The sequence below is a fragment of the Lepidochelys kempii genome, chromosome 9 (assembly GCF_965140265.1).
Source record: "Lepidochelys kempii isolate rLepKem1 chromosome 9, rLepKem1.hap2, whole genome shotgun sequence".
Lineage (NCBI taxonomy): Eukaryota > Metazoa > Chordata > Testudines > Cheloniidae > Lepidochelys > Lepidochelys kempii.
The window spans coordinates 892,526-908,824 of NC_133264.1; the positions used below are offsets into that span (position 1 = coordinate 892,526).

Here is a 16,299-nt window from a genome sequence, read left to right on the forward strand (position 1 = left end):
GTGCCAATTCGCGTCCAGGTCCGAACACAGCGCAACTGGTCCCCAGGATCCAGCCCAGTGCCCTGTGCTGGACGCGCTTTTCCCAGCGCTGCTCCCTGATCCCCAGAGGCACCCACCCACCCAGCAGTGGTTGCTGAAAGTTACAGCTGTCTTGGAAAGGAAATGAACTGTTCTTCTGTGTCCATGTAAAGGTGACGAGGGCCATTGACCTGTTTGGTGAAGCTATTGAGAGCCTCCTGCTGAAGTACGGCGAGAAGGTGAAAGGTGGGTGCCTCTGTGGCTGCTGTCAGCCTGCTTCTAACCAGCCATCAGATGACGTTAAACGACATTCCACCATTTGGCCTGTCGTAAAACCCATCACTGGGGCACCGAGCCAGGGCCCAGGGTGTGCTCCCAGAGCAGCACTTCTGTCACCTCCTGCAACGCTCTCTTCTCTCCCCTTCATCCTCTCCCCATTTCCCCTATGAATTCCTTCCCGCGTCACGCTCCTTGCTCTGCCCACCGCACCTCTCTCTGAATACAGACCTAGGTGGTGTGCGTCCATCCCTTGGGGATCGATATGGGTCTCCTCACTGCGGCACGTCGGGGTGAAAGCTCCCCCCGTGCCAGCCTGGAGCGTCGCTGGGCTGCAGGACTGCAGTGCAGCTGGGGTGTCCGCATGGCCCTGTGTACCTGCTCTGCATCCAAAGCCCCACAAAGCTCCGCAGGCCAAGGTCTGTGTGTAGCACCAGCATCATGCAGCCCTGATCCTGATGGTCTCCCAGGGCTCCTGAACAGCTGTACGTGAGTCGTATCCTGCCCTCAGTGTGCCCATGACATTTCATTAACACCCAGGGGAGCTGAGTGCGCAGAGGCAGGATCCAACAGGGGCACCAGAAGTGATTGACCGATGGGTCTGGCTGGTTTGTTTAATTCGTTGGGGGCTGGGGCCGCACTGTAGGGTGCTGCTGAGCATTTGGCTCAGGAAAACGCTCCAGTCTGCGTGTTAGAGCCAACCAGCCCAGTGAGCGCCCTGTGCCAGGCTCCGGCGGCATCACCCCCCTCCCAGGGTCTCCAGTCAGTGGGTGGGTCCTTGTAGCAGTTTCTGGCCTGCCAATGTATCTGCGCGGTGAGAGCCGGTTCACTGGCTTCCGTGCAAGTGCTGCGGAACTGCTGTTAGTTTTCACTAGCATAACACGTGCGTGTGCATGCATGCCCCGTCTCACCAACGTCTCTTCTCCCAGACGAACAGTTTCATCTGAAACGCGTGGCCGACGCTGCCATTGACATCTATGGCATGGCTGTGGTGATCTCCAGGTACGTGTGGCTAGCAGAGGAGAGCGAGTGCTTGGGAACGCCGTTCCTGGCCTGGCTGCCCTCTGACCCTCCCAGGCTGCGGAAGGCGCTTGTGGGCACTTGGTGCTTGTGTAGACTTGTCCCTGCCCCAATAGCTTGTCTGCCACAGCAGCCAGTGCAGAGCGAGTGGTGGTAGGAGAGCGCCTGACACACGTGGGAATTTCTGTGCACATCGAATGGGCTCATCCCTGTAGCACCTGGGAAGCCAAACAAAACCGAGTGAGATCCTATGTCCCTCGAAAGCCAGGACTGTGCCTTTGCTCGCCCAGTCCGGGCGTCTCTAATACAGGGTCAGATCCAGCCGCTGGTGTCGGGGTGAGCATGGTGGGAACGAGTGGGACATGCCACAGCTGCTCGTTCTCCAGGGAAGGGCTCCAGGGAAGCAGGGGAGTCCAATCCTGTCCTCTGGAACCTGGTCGCTTTGGGGCGATGCTCTATGGCTGGGCTTGTTCCGCTTTCCTGCTCCAACCCGTTCTGACAAGTGCATTTTCTGCGCTCACAAAGTCCTTTGTCCCTGTGGCCCCTCCCTCGTGGCCACCGTCTTGTCTCCGCAGGGCCAGCCGCTCTCTGTCTCTGGGACAACCCACCGCTGAGCACGAGAAGCTCTTGTGTCAAACGTGGAGCCACGAGGTAGGCTACAGGCGGCTGAGGGGCCGGGTTTGGTTCACTTGCTGTGGCAGGCTTATGGGCTTGTCAACAAGCCAGCCTGTGAGCTTGCTGCCAGTCTCTGCAAGAGAGCCCTGCATGGCCAGTGTGCGTGCCCTGGGCCCCACACACGCCCTGAGGGCTCCGCCCCCCGTGCATCCTGGGCATGCCCTGGGCCTCCCCCACACACCCTGGGCCCCTGCATGAGAGCTCCACATGCCCCCCCCCGTGTGCCATGAGTGCCTCTCTGCATGCCCTGAGCTCCCCCATGCACACCCTGTATGAGAGCCCCGCGTGGACCCCTGGGCACCTTTCCACGTGCTCTCTGTGTGCCCAAAGGCCCTCCCACCTGCATGCCTTGGGCACCCTGCACGAGAGCCCTGCATGCCCTCCATGTGCCCAGCACCCATGTACAATATGCTGCCTCTGCCCCCATGGCCTCAGTGCGGGCTACGTGAGGAGTGTTGATCTGACATATGGCTTGTGCAGGGAGAGAGGTGTTGATCTGCGTGTGGTCTGTGCGGGGCCGTGGCTACGTCAGGGGTGTTGATCTGCCGCGTGGTCTGTGCAGGGCCGTGGCTACGTGAGGGGCGTTGATCTGCCGTGCGGTCTGTGCTGGGCCGTGGCTATGTCAGGGGTGTTGATCTGCTGCGTGGTCTGTGCGGGGCCGTGGCTACGTCAGGGGTGTTGATCTGCCGCGTGGTCTGTGCAGGGCCGTGGCTACGTGCGGGGGTGTTGATCTGCCATGTGGTCTGTGCGGGGCCGTGGCTACGTGCGGGGCGTTGATCTGCCGCGTGGTCTGTGCAGGGCCGTGGCTACGTGTGGGGTGTTGATCTGCCGCGTGGTCTGTGCAGGGCCGTGGCTACGTGAGGGGCGTTGATCTGCCGCGTGGTCTGTGCGGAGCTGTGGCTACGTGAGGGGCGTTGATCTGCCGCGTGGTCTGTGCGGGGCCGAGGCTACGTGAGGGGCGTTGATCTGCTGCGCGGACTGTGCGGGGCCGTGGCTACGTGCTGGGTGTTGATCTGCCGCGCGGTCTGTGCGGGGCCGTGGCTACGTGAGGGGCGTTGATCTGCCATGTGGTCTGTGCGGGGCCGTGGCTACATGCTGGGTGTTGATCTGCCGCGTGGTCTGTGCGGGGCCGTGGCTACGTGAGGGGCGTTGATCTGCCATGTGGTCTGTGTGGGGCCTTGGCTACGTGAGGGGCGTTGATCTGCCACGTGGTCTGTGCGGGGCCGTGGCTACGTGAGGGGCGTTGATCTGCTGCGTGGTCTGTTCGGGGCCGTGGCTACGTGAGGGGTGTTGATCTGCTGCGTGGTCTGTGCGGGGCCGTGGCTACGTGCTGGGTGTTGATCTGCTGCGTGGTCTGTGCAGGGCCGTGGCTACGTGCTGGGTGTCGATCTGCCGCGTGGTCTGTGCGGGGCCGTGGCTATGTGAGGGGCGTTGATCTGCCGCGTGGTCTGTGCGGGGCCGTGGCTACATGAGGGGTGTTGATCTGCCATGTGGTCTGTGCGGGGCCGTGGCTACGTGCGTGGCGTTGATCTGCCATGTGGTCTGTGCAGGGCCATGGCTACGTGAGGGGCGTTGATCTGCCGCATGGTCTGTGCGGGGACGTGGCTACGTGAGGGGCGTTGATCTGCCACGTGGTCTGTGCGGGGCCGTGGCTACGTGAGGGGCGTTGATCTGCCGCGTGGTCTGTGCGGGGCCGTGGCTACGTGAGGGGCGTTGATCTGCCGCGTGGTCTGTGCGGGGCCGTGGCTACGTGCTGGGGTGTTGATCTGCCGTGTGGTCTGTGCGGGGCCGTGGCTACGTGAGGGGCGTTGATCTGCCGCGTGGTCTGTGCGGGGCCGTGGCTACGTGAGGAGCGTTGATCTGCCGCGTGGTCTGTGCGGGGCCGTGGCTACGTGTGGGGTGTTGATCTGCCGCGTGGTCTGTGCGGGGCCGTGGCTACGTGAGGGGCGTTGATCTGCCACGTGGTCTGTGCGGGGCCGTGGCTACGTGTGGGGCGTTGATCTGCCGTGTGGTCTGTGCGGGGCCGTGGCTACGTGCGGGGTGTTGATCTGCTGCGTGGTCTGTGCGGGGCCGTGGCTACGTGCTGGGGTGTTGATCTGCCGCGTGGTCTATGTGGGGCCGTGGCTACGTGAGGGGCGTTGATCTGCCGCGTGGTCTATGCGGGGCCGTGGCTACGTGAGGAGCGTTGATCTGCCGCGTGGTCTGTGCGGGGCCGTGGCTACGTGAGGAGCGTTGATCTGCCGCGTGGTCTGTGCGGGGCCATGGCTACGTGTGGGGTGTTGATCTGCCGCGTGGTCTGTGCGGGGCCGTGGCTACGTGAGGGGCGTTGATCTGCCACGTGGTCTGTGCGGGGCCGTGGCTACGTGTGGGGCGTTGATCTGCTGTGTGGTCTGTGCGGGGCCGTGGCTACATGTGGGGCGTTGATCTGCTGTGTGGTCTGTGCGGGGCCGTGGCTACGTGAGGGGCGTTGATCTGCCACGTGGTCTGTGCGGGGACGTGGCTATGTGCTGGGTGTTGATCTGCCGTGTGGTCTGTGCGGGGCTGTGGCTACGTGAGGGGCGTTGATCTGCCACGTGATCTGTGCGGGGCAGTGGCTACGTGCGGGGGTGTTGATCTGCCGCGTGGTCTGTGTGGGGCCGTGGCTACGTGAGGGGTGTTGATCTGCCGCGTGGTCTATGTGGGGCCGTGGCTACGTGTGGGGCGTTGATCTGCCGTGTGGTCTGTGCGGGGCCGTGGCTACGTGAGGAGCGTTGATCTGCCGCGTGGTCTGTGCGGGGCCGTGGCTACGTGTGGGGTGTTGATCTGCCGTGTGGTCTGTGCGGGGCCGTGGCTACGTGAGGGGCGTTGATCTGCCACGTGGTCTGTGCGGGGCCGTGGCTACGTGTGGGGCGTTGATCTGCCTTGTGGTCTGTGCGGGGCCGTGGCTACGTGCGGGGTGTTGATCTGCTGCGTGGTCTGTGCGGGGCCGTGGCTACGTGAGGGGCGTTGATCTGCCACGTGGTCTGTGCGGGGCCGTGGCTACGTGTGGGGCGTTGATCTGCCGTGTGGTCTGTGCGGGGCCGTGGCTACGTGCAGGGTGTTGATCTGCTGCGTGGTCTGTGCGGGGCTGTGGCTATGTGCTTGGCGTTGATCTGCCATGTGGTCTGTGCAGGGCTGTGGCTACGTGAGGGGCGTTGATCTGCCACGTGATCTGTGCGGGGCAGTGGCTACGTGCGGGGGTGTTGATCTGCCGTGTGGTCTGTGTGGGGCCGTGGCTACGTGAGGGGCGTTGATCTGCCGCGTGGTCTATGTGGGGCCGTGGCTACGTGAGGAGCGTTGATCTGCCGTGTGGTCTGTGCGGGGCCGTGGCTACGTGAGGGGCGTTGATCTGCCACGTGGTCTGTGCGGGGCCGTGGCTATGTGCTGGGTGTTGATCTGCCGTGTGGTCTGTGCGGGGCTGTGGCTACATGAGGGGCGTTGATCTGCCACGTGGTCTGTGCGGGGCCGTGGCTACGTGCGGGGGTGTTGATCTGCCGCGTGGTCTGTGCGGGGCCGTGGCTGCGCAGGGCTGTGGAGGTGTGTGTGCGGTGCTCTGTAGCACTGTTTGCCTGGCCTGCGTTCGAGCAGGAAGGTGCGGCCCGACAAGCTGGGAAGGCAGCAAGAGCAGAGGCCCAGATGCCTTTGCCCTGATCCTGCACTGCTGACGTCATTGGAAGCTTTACCCCGACTAGGCCAGTGATGGGTTAAGCCCTTCCTGCCTCGAGTAGCAAGTGGGCGGGAGGTGTGTGGCCCCCCGGCTTTCCTTGCAGACACCTACAGAACCCATGGAGGCTGGGCAGAGAGGGGAGGGGTGGGAGGGGCGGGCACACCGAGCCCCCGTGAGCTCAGGCAGTAAAGGGGGCAGAGCAGCAGAAGGAGGGGAGTGATGAGGAGGGAAGGCCCACAGCCTGGATGGGGGATTCCAGTGGGCTGCCCTTTTCCTCAGCTGTGTCCGCAACAGACCCTGGCCCTCTGGCTGGCTCGGTGCATGGGCTACACAGACAGAGTTCAGAGTGGAGTTTGCTGTCAGCATGTGCGTACTGGCCACATGTCAGGCTTTGGCTGGCCAGCTCCACATGCTAGCACGTGGATCTCCACGTGACGTGGGCCCTCCTTGTGGCCAGGAGTGGAGATGGGCTGTTTCTGTAGCCTGGATGGCACAAATGGCCTGGCCCGGCACAGTCGTCTCCTGAGGCTGCCTGTGACCAAGATGGTGATTTCCTGCACTAGCCCTGGGAGACTGACTGAATTCATTGTCAGTCTCTTTGGGGTCCGTAGTTCAAGGAACGGTTTATGAATCCCTCTGAGCTGGGGTTTTATGTAAACCCTCCAGGGGTAGATGGGACAGAGGTGAGGCCTGGGGGATCCAGGGACGATAGTGAACAATGTGCCAGAAAGGAGTGGACTCTTGGACCAAGAAATGGTAGGTGGATTTCCCAGGGAATGCCTAGGGAGAGGTGGATGCAAACTCCGCACCCTCAGTGTCATGGTTTGGGGTGCAGTTCAGATGTGTGACTGGTTGTGTCACCGCTTGGCCTGTAACCCCAAGGCCCTTAAACTGCTTTGCTACTGTTGCCACATGTCTGGACTCTGCGGCCAGCGGCCCTGCATGTCTGGGTGTTATGCAGCCCTGGGCCAGCAGCTCCAGCCGCCGGCTTGTTCTTCCACAGCCACACCCCAGTCTCCACCAGTGACCCAGACACGCTCCCAGTCCCGAATTTCCCCCAGACCTTCTGCTCTGAAATGGCCAGCCCTATCTTGGGACGTTCAGAGGAGTAATCGGTCCATTGCTCCTTTAAAGAGACAAAAGCTGAGCAGTTTAACTGGAGTTAATAATCATGTCAAGGCAGACGTGGCACAGGGTTGGTTTAGAATAAAAGTGAAATAAGTTTATTTAATCAAAAAGAGAGGTTTGGTGTGAGTTCAGGTATCAGGGATACAGTCAGAAACGGCTACAAACAAAGACAAGTGGAAACATGCATCTACCAGGCCTAAACATAACCTAGCAAGATACAGTCTTTGTTCAAGATGGTTTCTCTCACCGCAGTCTCCTTTCCAGCTTTTTACTGGCTCGCCTGGCCAGGACCCATCCCAGATCAAATTGCTCGGTTTCTTTGTCTCCTTAAGGTGAAGGATACCATATAGGGTTGCCAACTTTCTAACTGCACAAAACTGAACAGCCTAGCCCCGCCCCTTCCCTGAGGCGCCCCCCTGCTCACTACATTCCCCCTCCCTCGGTGGCTCGCTCTCCCCCACCCTCACTCACTTTCACTGGGCTAGAGGGGGTTGGGGTGTGGGTGGGGGTGAGGGCTCTAACTGGGGGGTATGGGCTCTGGGGTGGGGCCAGAAATGAGGGGTTCAGGGTGCGGGAGGGGGCTCCACGCTGGGGCCGAGGGACTTGGAATGTGGGAGGGGGCTGCAGGTTGAGGCAGGGGGCTGGGGTGTGGGAGGGCATACAGGCTCTGGGCTGGGGGTGTGGGCTCTGGGCTCCAGCCGGGGATGAGGGGTTTGGGATGCATGAGGCTGGTGGGGGTGGGGATGAGGGATATGGAGTGCGGGAGAGAGCTGCAAGTTGAGGCAGGGGGTTGGGGTGTGGGAGGGGGTGAGGGCTATGGGCTGGGGATGAGGGGTTACGGGTGTGGGAGGGAGCTCTGGGCTGGGGCAGGGGGTTGGGGTGTGAGGGCTGTGGGATGGTGGTGCAGGCTCTAGGATGGGTCCAAGGATGAGGGGTTTGGGGTGCAGGAGAGGGCTCCAGGTTTGGGAGGACTCAGGGCTGAGGCAGGGGGTTGGGGCACGGGCTTACCTCTGGCAGCTCCCAGTCAGCGGTGCAGCAAGGGTGCTAAGGCAGGCTTCCTGCCTGTCCTGGCACTGCGGGCTGTGCTACGCCCTGGAAGCGGCCAGCGGCAGGTCCGGCTCCCAGGCGGAGGTACCCATGCGGCTCTGCGCGCTGCTCTCACCTGCAGACATCGCCCCTCCCCCCCACATCTCCCATTGGCCTGTTCCCAGCCAATGGTAGTGTGGAGCCAGTGGTCAGGGTGGGGGTAACATGCGGAGCCCTGTGGCCCCCCTGCCTAGGAGCCAGACCTGCTGGCCACTTCTGGAGCACAGTATGCTGCCAGAACAAGTAGGGACTAGCCTGCCTTAGCCGGGCAGCACTGTCTACTGGACTTTTAACGGCCTGGTCGGTGGTGCTGACCGGAGCCGCCAGGGTCCCTTTTCAGCCAGGTGTTCCAGACACCTGGTCACCCTAATACCGTACGTACCATGGAGGGGGAATACAGGTGGAGTTGCACTGACCTGTGACACTGGCTTCAGTTTCTCTGTCATTAGCGTCACTGTAACAGCTCAAGGTGTGAATTCTGGATCTCTGCCTGTCCAGCTCAGGGACCCTAGCTCCTGTCACAAGCATTGCACTGGCTGCAGGAGGTGACTGATCTCTGATACCAGAGCACCAAGGGGATTTCTGATCGAACGTACATGTGGCTGCAGAATGATAGTGGCTACTTGTTGTATGCACATAGAGCCAGTCCTGAAAGCTTGGCCCACTGCACGTAAAATCACTCCCTCGGTCTGACTGCACAAGAGTTACAGCATATGGTTTAATAACAAGTAAGTGACTGGGTGTTTCTTTGTCCAATGCAGGCATTTGAGCGAGTGAGAGAGAATCTCCGAGCAGTGAAATCATCTACGTGGAATCAGTCCTTTGCTAACATGAAGCTAATATCTAATGCTGTTGTACGGAACCAAGGGATCCTAGCCGCACACCCACTGGGCTTCTGAACAGAAATGCTGCTTTGGTTGACAATGAGCAAAAGCTACAAATCAATCCTATTATATAGAGAAATATTACATGACACACAGTTGGCTTCTGTCTGTGAGAAAAGCCAACACTGTGCCACGGCGTCACTGCATGTGGGCTGCAGCGAGGGGCCGTGCGTCTGTCCCGCTTTCTGAGAACCCTGAGCACATGGACATAAAGGCCCCCCACTGTGGGTTGTTGGGGCAGCCTGCATGCATAGCAGCTCCCCGCCACTCCTCCATCCTGGTCAAGGAGATTAATTTGGGCCACATGGGTTCCAGCTGAGGGCAGGTTTTAACTGCCTCTTGCCTGGACTCTTCTAGCCTGCTCCAGGGGTCCCGCTGAGGCCTTTGCTGAGGGATAGAGAAGGTCACCCCAAGATGCACTGAGCCAAGGCTGCTAGGTCCCCCCATTGTGTCCGTGGTTCTCTGGGTGAAGGGGAGAGGATCCTGGCTAAGTCAGTGCACACAGACTCCTGGCCATCTCCCGGTCTTCTGCCTCGTGCATCACCGAGGGCTGCTGTAGGGTGAGCCTGGGGCTGTTGTGATCTTTGGCCGAGGGTTTTACTGACCCTGGTGCAGTGGACTGTGAGCTTCTCGCTGTCTTTACATGCCACGTGAGGTGAGCTCTGGTTTAGTGGGCTGGGATCTGGCTGCGGGAGGTGCCTTCTCCAGCCAGGGCTGCGTGCAGCGTGGGCCTGCACGGGCATGCTGGCTTTGGGGGTCAGTCTTGGTGACCGTCTCTCGGGGAGATGCTGCCAGCTGCCTGCAGCTCATGCAGAGATTAGATTCTGCCTGCTTGTGGGCTGGCGTCAAGGGGAGAGTCCAGGCAAGCAGCCCTCATCCCTGTAAACTCGGGGACTACCTTGGCAGGGCTAGCTCAGCTCGTGTGTGGTGGATGTGGGCCCCGGGGCTGGAAACGAAGGGGCTCGTGTTCTGGGAGGCCACGTTCTCCAGTGTCTGGTGGGCACATCCCTGCAGCTGTCAGCCTGCAGGCCTTAGGGGCACAGCCCAGTGACTCTCTGACGCACACGTCCCTTGGGGCATGTGCACTGGGGTTTGCTCACAGAGGGCTGCATGGTATCAGCGGTGGTAACGTTGTTGAGCACTGCTAAGAGGCTGCTGCATTTCCATGATGGCTGGGGCAAGCCCTGCTTCTGATGTGTGTTGAGGGCTTGGTCCTCTTTGGCTGAGGTGAGCTGTGCACCCAGGCCCAGGTGCCGGGAGCAGCTGGGGCCCTGGTGATCTAATTCAGCAGAGCTGATTTAGGTCAGATACTAATTAAAATACTTCATGAATACTACCATTAGAGAGACAGGGTGGGTGAGGTATGTCTTTTCCCTTCATTAGCGCTGTGTGGTTCCAGAGCTTGCCTCTCTCTCCAACAGACATTGGTCCAATAAAAGACAGTCCCTACCACATATCCTGGGAGTGACATGGTTACACCACCACAGCGTATCACCCTGACTGTGTGAAAACAGAAAGGGAGCTGCTGAAAGCAGGCAGCCCCCAGTGGGAGCTCAGCAAGGCTGACACTCCAGATCCAGTGAACCAAGAACACAAACCTGTTTCCTAATCAGGTCCCACACGTTGGGCTCTGTGCTCGGTGGGATGTTTCTCACTTGGACACTCATCCGCCTTTGTCTCCTCCACATTAAACAATCAAGCACGTATCATTTGGCAGATTTAAATGCTGTCTCAGCCAGGGCTGCAGTCTCCCCCGCTCCCTAGAGGAGCCCATCGAATCCGGACCCCTGACACGCAGCACTTCCCTTTGTCTCCCGTGCAGCTGAGCTGTTTGAATGCTGTGTGATTCAGAGGCTGGTGCAGCGTGAGTTGTAGATTCCACAGGCAAAGTCATACACACAGAGCTCGCTGGAAATGAGGCAGGCCCAGGTGCTGCGGCCAATGACACATTTGGGGGCAAGGGTGCTGTACAAAAAGGATTTTTGTGGAATGCCACAAATTATTCATCTTGCAGCAAACCCTTGTCCGTGTGCAGGCAGCATCCTGGAGGCTGGAGCATGCATGCATGGCCCAGATATGGCTTGGAAAGCAGCTGCTGTTCTAGCAGAGTGGAGCAGAACTCTGCTTTAACAATAGAGCAGCTGGCCCTAGAGCAAGGGCAACACACTCCCACAATCAGGGTGTCTCCCCTGCTCCCCATTGTGTCTCCTGTACATTTCCTTGCCACATGGGGGGGATGTGGAGCAACCTGGTGGGAGGTTGCATGCCCCTGGAAAGGCGTACCAGAAGCCATGCCCCATGCTATGGGAAGCAGCACAGGATACGTGGGGGAAATAAATCAGTCCCATGATCCTGTCCTTCAGATTTTAGAAGGGCAGAGCCCCTAGGACGGCAAATAAGAGCAATGTCTGCAAAACAGGCTCAGCGCCTCTGAAAGATCAGCCCCAGCTCACGCGCTGAGCAGGATGGGCAGGTCTGGGTGAGAACCACGTGGGGGTGGAAGGGGGTGAGCCTAGCACTATGTGTCTTCCCAGCGCATACACACCTGGGCGCTGGGGAGCAGCCCAGGAAAGAAGCCAAGTGAAGCGGCTCTCGGGGCTTGTAGATGCAGGGTGGACACTGGCCGGGGGAGGGCAGGAGGCTCAGCCACTGGGAGGCCAGGCTGACATCTCAATCCCGGCCTAGAGGAGGCCCCGTAGCACTAGTGAATGGCAGCAATCTGGAGCAGCAACTTCATTGTCACGCTGGCCCCAGGGCTGCGAAGTGCCGCTCCCGGAGGGGTCAGTGGGGACCCTGGGGGTATGGGACTGAATAGACACAGGAAGGGAATAAAGGGAGGGTGGCAGCACCAAGGAGCCCATCACAAGCAACTGACGGACGGGATCCCGACAGGGCAGTTGACCGGCTGTCTGGACACAGGATGTGGCCATGGGCACTGCAGTCCTGGAGTGAATGGCACTGGCATGGTTGTACGGCACAGTGCTGGGGGCCGGGGCCAGCATGGCAGGGTCGTGGGCAGACAGTGAGCCGGTGGTGGTCTCCAGGACAGCATCTTTTTGGGGCAGGCCATGGCTGACACACAGAGCAACAAGCCCGCGGAGCAGTCTTGAACAGCACAGGCGAGAACAGAGATGCCCCGTGCTGAGCACACAGCACAGCGTTCACGAGCTGCAAGCAGAGGGCATCCAAAGGCAGGAGCTCCGTTGCACACGACTGACTGATCTCAGGAATGCCTGGCCCTCGGCCAGTATGCCCAGGCCATGCTCCCAGGTATGTTCATGTTAGTGTCATGGTCACAAAGCCGGCTCGGCACGTCCCAGCAGGCAAATGGCAGATAGAGCAGCGCAGGGCAGCACTGGCCAGAGCGGGGCAGAGAGTCACGACTCAGCCTGCAGCCCAGCCAGGCTCTGGCCACCTAACGAGTGCAGCTGGCTGTAGCAGGTTGCCTGACTGGCTTCGGCCGGTTGGTTGGAGAAGTCAGCAGACCGGCTCTGAAGCAGCAGCTGGAAGAGGTTCTCTGCTTGCTTGTTGCCAGCCCTGCCTCAGACCCGGTAACTCAGTCCTGGCACGTCACTGATTTCTGCCTTCCACTCTGACCTTGGGTTCTGGCCTCTGGCTCGGTCCCTGACCCCTGCTGCAGACGCTGGTCATGGGGGCCGTGGCTGGTCACGGAGAAGGCTGCTGCTGAAGCTTCTGGCTCTCCCAATGATCCACTGGTGCAAAGCCCTGGCAGGCATATGTGGTGTTTAGACAAGGCTCAGAATCCCAGGGGCCCAGGGCAGACCAGGCCTCCCCGGCGCAGGGGTGCAGTTACCATCGCTGTGAGCACATGAGGAGGCTGATGCTGTCAAGTGAGATGCCACAGTCTGGCATCACGTTGATTGCCCGAGGCTGAGCACCCACGAGCCCTCTGGGACCCTGCATCTCTGGCACTCAGGCTGGTTTCGTTTTGGTGCCTGGATCTAGATGTGGGGAACACGACTGCCATGTTGGCCTGGGTGTGTGGCCAGCTGGCCGAGAGCCATCGTGGGGGGAAGGTGCCACACCCCTTGTTGCACAACCCACGTGGTATCACAGGGCCGAGGCAGCGCGGCGCACGCTGGAGGACTAAACGGCTCCCTAGCCAGGCACTGCAGTAGGCCAGGCCCAGCTGGGTGCGGGGGGGGAGGCAGCGTGACCTCCCTGACTGGCTTTTCTGCAGAGCACAGGGGCCATGCTGTGAGGGGGGCTGTGGCCCTGCATGCTGCTTTCTGCTGCACAGCACTGCGACATGCAGGCAACTGCAGTGGCCGAACTTGCTGCCAGCTCCCTTTGTGTGGGAAGGGCAGCGTGGTGGCTGCAGGAAGGGAGAAGGCAGAACTGGGACAGGATTAGCATGCGGCGGTGGCTGAATAACTGGGGTGTGGAGCCTGGGCGCAGAGGGTGCACCGGGCCTGGCTGAGGGCATGCATGTTTTCATTGGTGTTTATGGCCATCCTTTGCCGATGGGAGGACGGAGATCTTTCCGCGAGCGTGGCCACTGGCTCTTGCTGGTGTTGGCCAGGCTGTGGCCCAGTGTGGTGTGGCACAACGCATGGTTTGCAGGGGCTGCTTCTCCCCTGTGCGTGCGTGTGTGTGTGGGCACAGCGCATGCAGACCAGGGCATGAGGGTGGGTTTCCCTAGGCTGTGGATGCGTGGCCGTCTGCCAGCCCACTGGGCTGTGCTCCCCAGTCACCGGTTGTCACTGTGCCTCAGTGGGTCACGCTGAGGATGCCAGATTCAGGACAAACTGCTGAGAAATAGGGCAGACTCACCCGCAAGTGGCAGTTATTCTTCCATAAGCTGTAACAAAAGCAAACTTCTGTCTCACCAGGCTGGCTAATGAGAAGTCAGGCATGCAGTATCCTGAGGAATCCCAGCCCTTGTCACAACCCAGACACCAGATGTAAGGATGAGTGGTTATTGAAAATCAATTTCACCAGACGGTTCTTCTAATCTCGAGATGAGTCACATACCCAGCTCAATGTATAACGCAGATCTTACCAATAATCACGCTGTTGCCAATCCTTTTGTATCTAATATCTAAAGATTTATTTTAGGGCTGTCAAGGGATTCAAAAAATGAATCACGATTAATCACATGGTTCAAAAAATGACCCTACAAGAAATGGGCTGCGGTAATGCAGTGCCCGGCCTGGAAGCAGATGGAAAGCAGTAGGAACATCTCCTTCCTCCAGGTGCATTGCTGTGAAGATGCTGGCCCGTGGGGGAGGGAGTTTTAAAAAGAGCTTTAACAAGCAGTAAGGTGACCATACAAAGGGCAAATGGGACACCAGGCGGGGCCGGCCCGAGGCCCCCCCCACACGGGGCCAGCCTGAAGCCACCTTCCCCTGTGGGGCGGGCCCAGCCCAGCCTGCTCTCCTGAGCCCTCCCTCCCTTCCACTCAGGGCTGGCCTTGCCGCCCTCCCACCTGCACCTGCACATTCCTCCGGGCCCCGCTAGGGGTCGCACCCCACTTCTGGGGCAAAACTGGTCATGTGTGTCATGTGTTCTGATCAGCAGCTGGCAAGAGCTAATGGGACATATGCCCGGTTTTGGCAAAAAGAGTTGGGAAGGGTGGGACAAGGCTTAAGAAAGATCTGTGTTGTGGACGGTGGCACTGCGGAGCTGTTGCTGTGGGACCTGCGATGCCAGTAGTTGGGAGGGTCAAGGGGGTGGGGAGTGTGGCACGGGAGCCTTCGCATGGCTGCTCTGAGCCACTCGCTTGCAAGCAGCCATCTCGGCGGGGCTGTCACTTGGGGAAGAGGGAAGGACGGTGCAAGGGAACCATTCAACCCATGTGCATGCAAACACACACACACGGAACCAAACACTGAAGTTCTCCAAAACAAGGCATTCTCAGCAAGCTTTTTGCAGAGGGAGGGAAAAGTGAAAAGAGGAGTTTGCTAATTAGACACATTTGACAGCCAGCGGTACAAGACTGGAAGCTGCACGCAACTGCACTCCAAGAAATACCGCACCTTTTTCAATTATTCTGCATCATTCCTATAGCACTATAAGTGTGTCCAATGATTTACAAAGCAGAGGAGATCTCTTCGCTGCCCCGAAGTCCTTTCAATTTGAAATCCGAGCCCAGAATCCCATCTCACCCAGAGCCACACGGCCTAGGTTTATCAGACTCCACAACTATAAAATTATACCCCCCCCCCAAAAAGGAGAAATTAAATTTCACACCAGTACTCCCTATCTTTGTGATACCATCTGAGAGCACGGCTAATCCCTTTGATTGGCTGAAGTGAGGGGGCGGGTCAGAAAGCTGGCAGCAGACTGCATTTCTACATGTGCCTGGCACATCACTAGGCTGAGCTGCACAACTCTTCACTGTCATGAGTACGTGTTGCACAAAGATTGAGAACTTCATTATTCCTAAGGGAAACATCTTCAAACATGTCAAAAACAGTTGTCTTCAGTAAGATCCTAGTCCAGGGGTTGGCAAACTTTTTGGCCCGAGGGCCACATCTGGGTGGGGAAGTTGCATGCAGGGCCATGAATGTAGGGCTGGGGCAGGGGGTTGGGGTGCAGGAGGGAGTGCGGGGTGTGGGAGGGGGTGCCGTGTGCAGGAAGGGGCTCAGGGCAGGGGGTTGGGGTGCAGGAGGGATGTGGCAGGGGGCTCAGGGCAGGGGATTGGGGTGCAGGAGGGGTGTGGGGTATGGCAGGGGGCTCAGGGCAGGGGGTTGGGGTGTAGGAGGGGGTGCGGAAGGAGGCTCAGGGCAGGGGGTGGGGTACAGGAGGAGTGTGGGGTGCAGCAGAGGGCTCAGGGCAGAGAGTTGGGGTTCAGGAGGAGTGCGTCAGGAGGCTCAGGGCAGAGGGTTGGGGTGCAGGAAGGGTGTGGGTGCGGCGAGGCTCAGGCAGGGGGTGGGGTGCAGGAGGAGTGTGGGGTGCAGCAGGGGGCTCAGGGCAGGGGGTTGAGGTGCAGGAGGGGTGCGGCAGGGGCTCAGGGTAGGGGGTGGGGTGCAGGAGGAGTGTGGGGTGCAGCAGGGGGCTCAGGGCAGGGGGTTGAGGTTCAGGAGGGGTGCGGCAGGGGCTCAGGGCAGGGGGTGGGGTGCAGGAGGAGTGTGGGGTGCAGCAGGGGGCTCAGGGCAGGGGGTTGAGGTGCAGGAGGGGTGCGGCAGGAGCTCTGGGCAGGGGGTGGGGTGCAGGAGGAGTGTGGGGTGCAGCAGAGGGCTCAGGGCAGAGAGTTGGGGTTCAGGAGGAGTGCGTCAGGAGGCTCAGGGCAGAGGGTTGGGGTGCAGGAAGGGTGTGGGTGCGGCGAGGCTCAGGGCAGGGGGTGGGGTGCAGGAGGGGTGCGGCAGGAGCTCAGGGTAGGGGGTGGGGTGCAGGAGGAGTGTGGGGTGCAGCAGAGGGCTCAAGGCAGGGGGTTGAGGTGCAGGAGGGGTGCGGCAGGAGCTCTGGGCAGGGGGTGGGGTGCAGGAGGAGTGTGGGGTGCAGCAGAGGGCTCAGAGCAGAGAGTTGGGGTTCAGGAGGGGTGCGGCAGGGGCTCAGGGCAGG

General features: G+C 60.1%; 1 protein-coding gene across 9 annotated transcripts in view; it reads left to right on the forward strand.

The window, feature by feature from the left end:
* The window catches only part of ACADVL (acyl-CoA dehydrogenase very long chain), an 86,733-nt gene extending 77,870 nt beyond the window's left edge, over positions 1 to 8,863 (forward strand). For all 9 annotated transcript variants that reach the window (XM_073358968.1, XM_073358966.1, XM_073358967.1 and 6 more), the window contains 4 exons: positions 192 to 264; positions 1,224 to 1,296; positions 1,890 to 1,965; positions 8,650 to 8,863. In XM_073358968.1, coding sequence (XP_073215069.1) covers positions 192 to 264; positions 1,224 to 1,296; positions 1,890 to 1,965; positions 8,650 to 8,787 — 360 coding nt within the window. In that variant the 3' untranslated portion in view covers positions 8,788 to 8,863. The remainder of the gene's footprint in view (positions 1 to 191; positions 265 to 1,223; positions 1,297 to 1,889; positions 1,966 to 8,649) is intronic.
* The last annotated feature ends 7,436 nt before the right edge of the window (positions 8,864 to 16,299 follow it).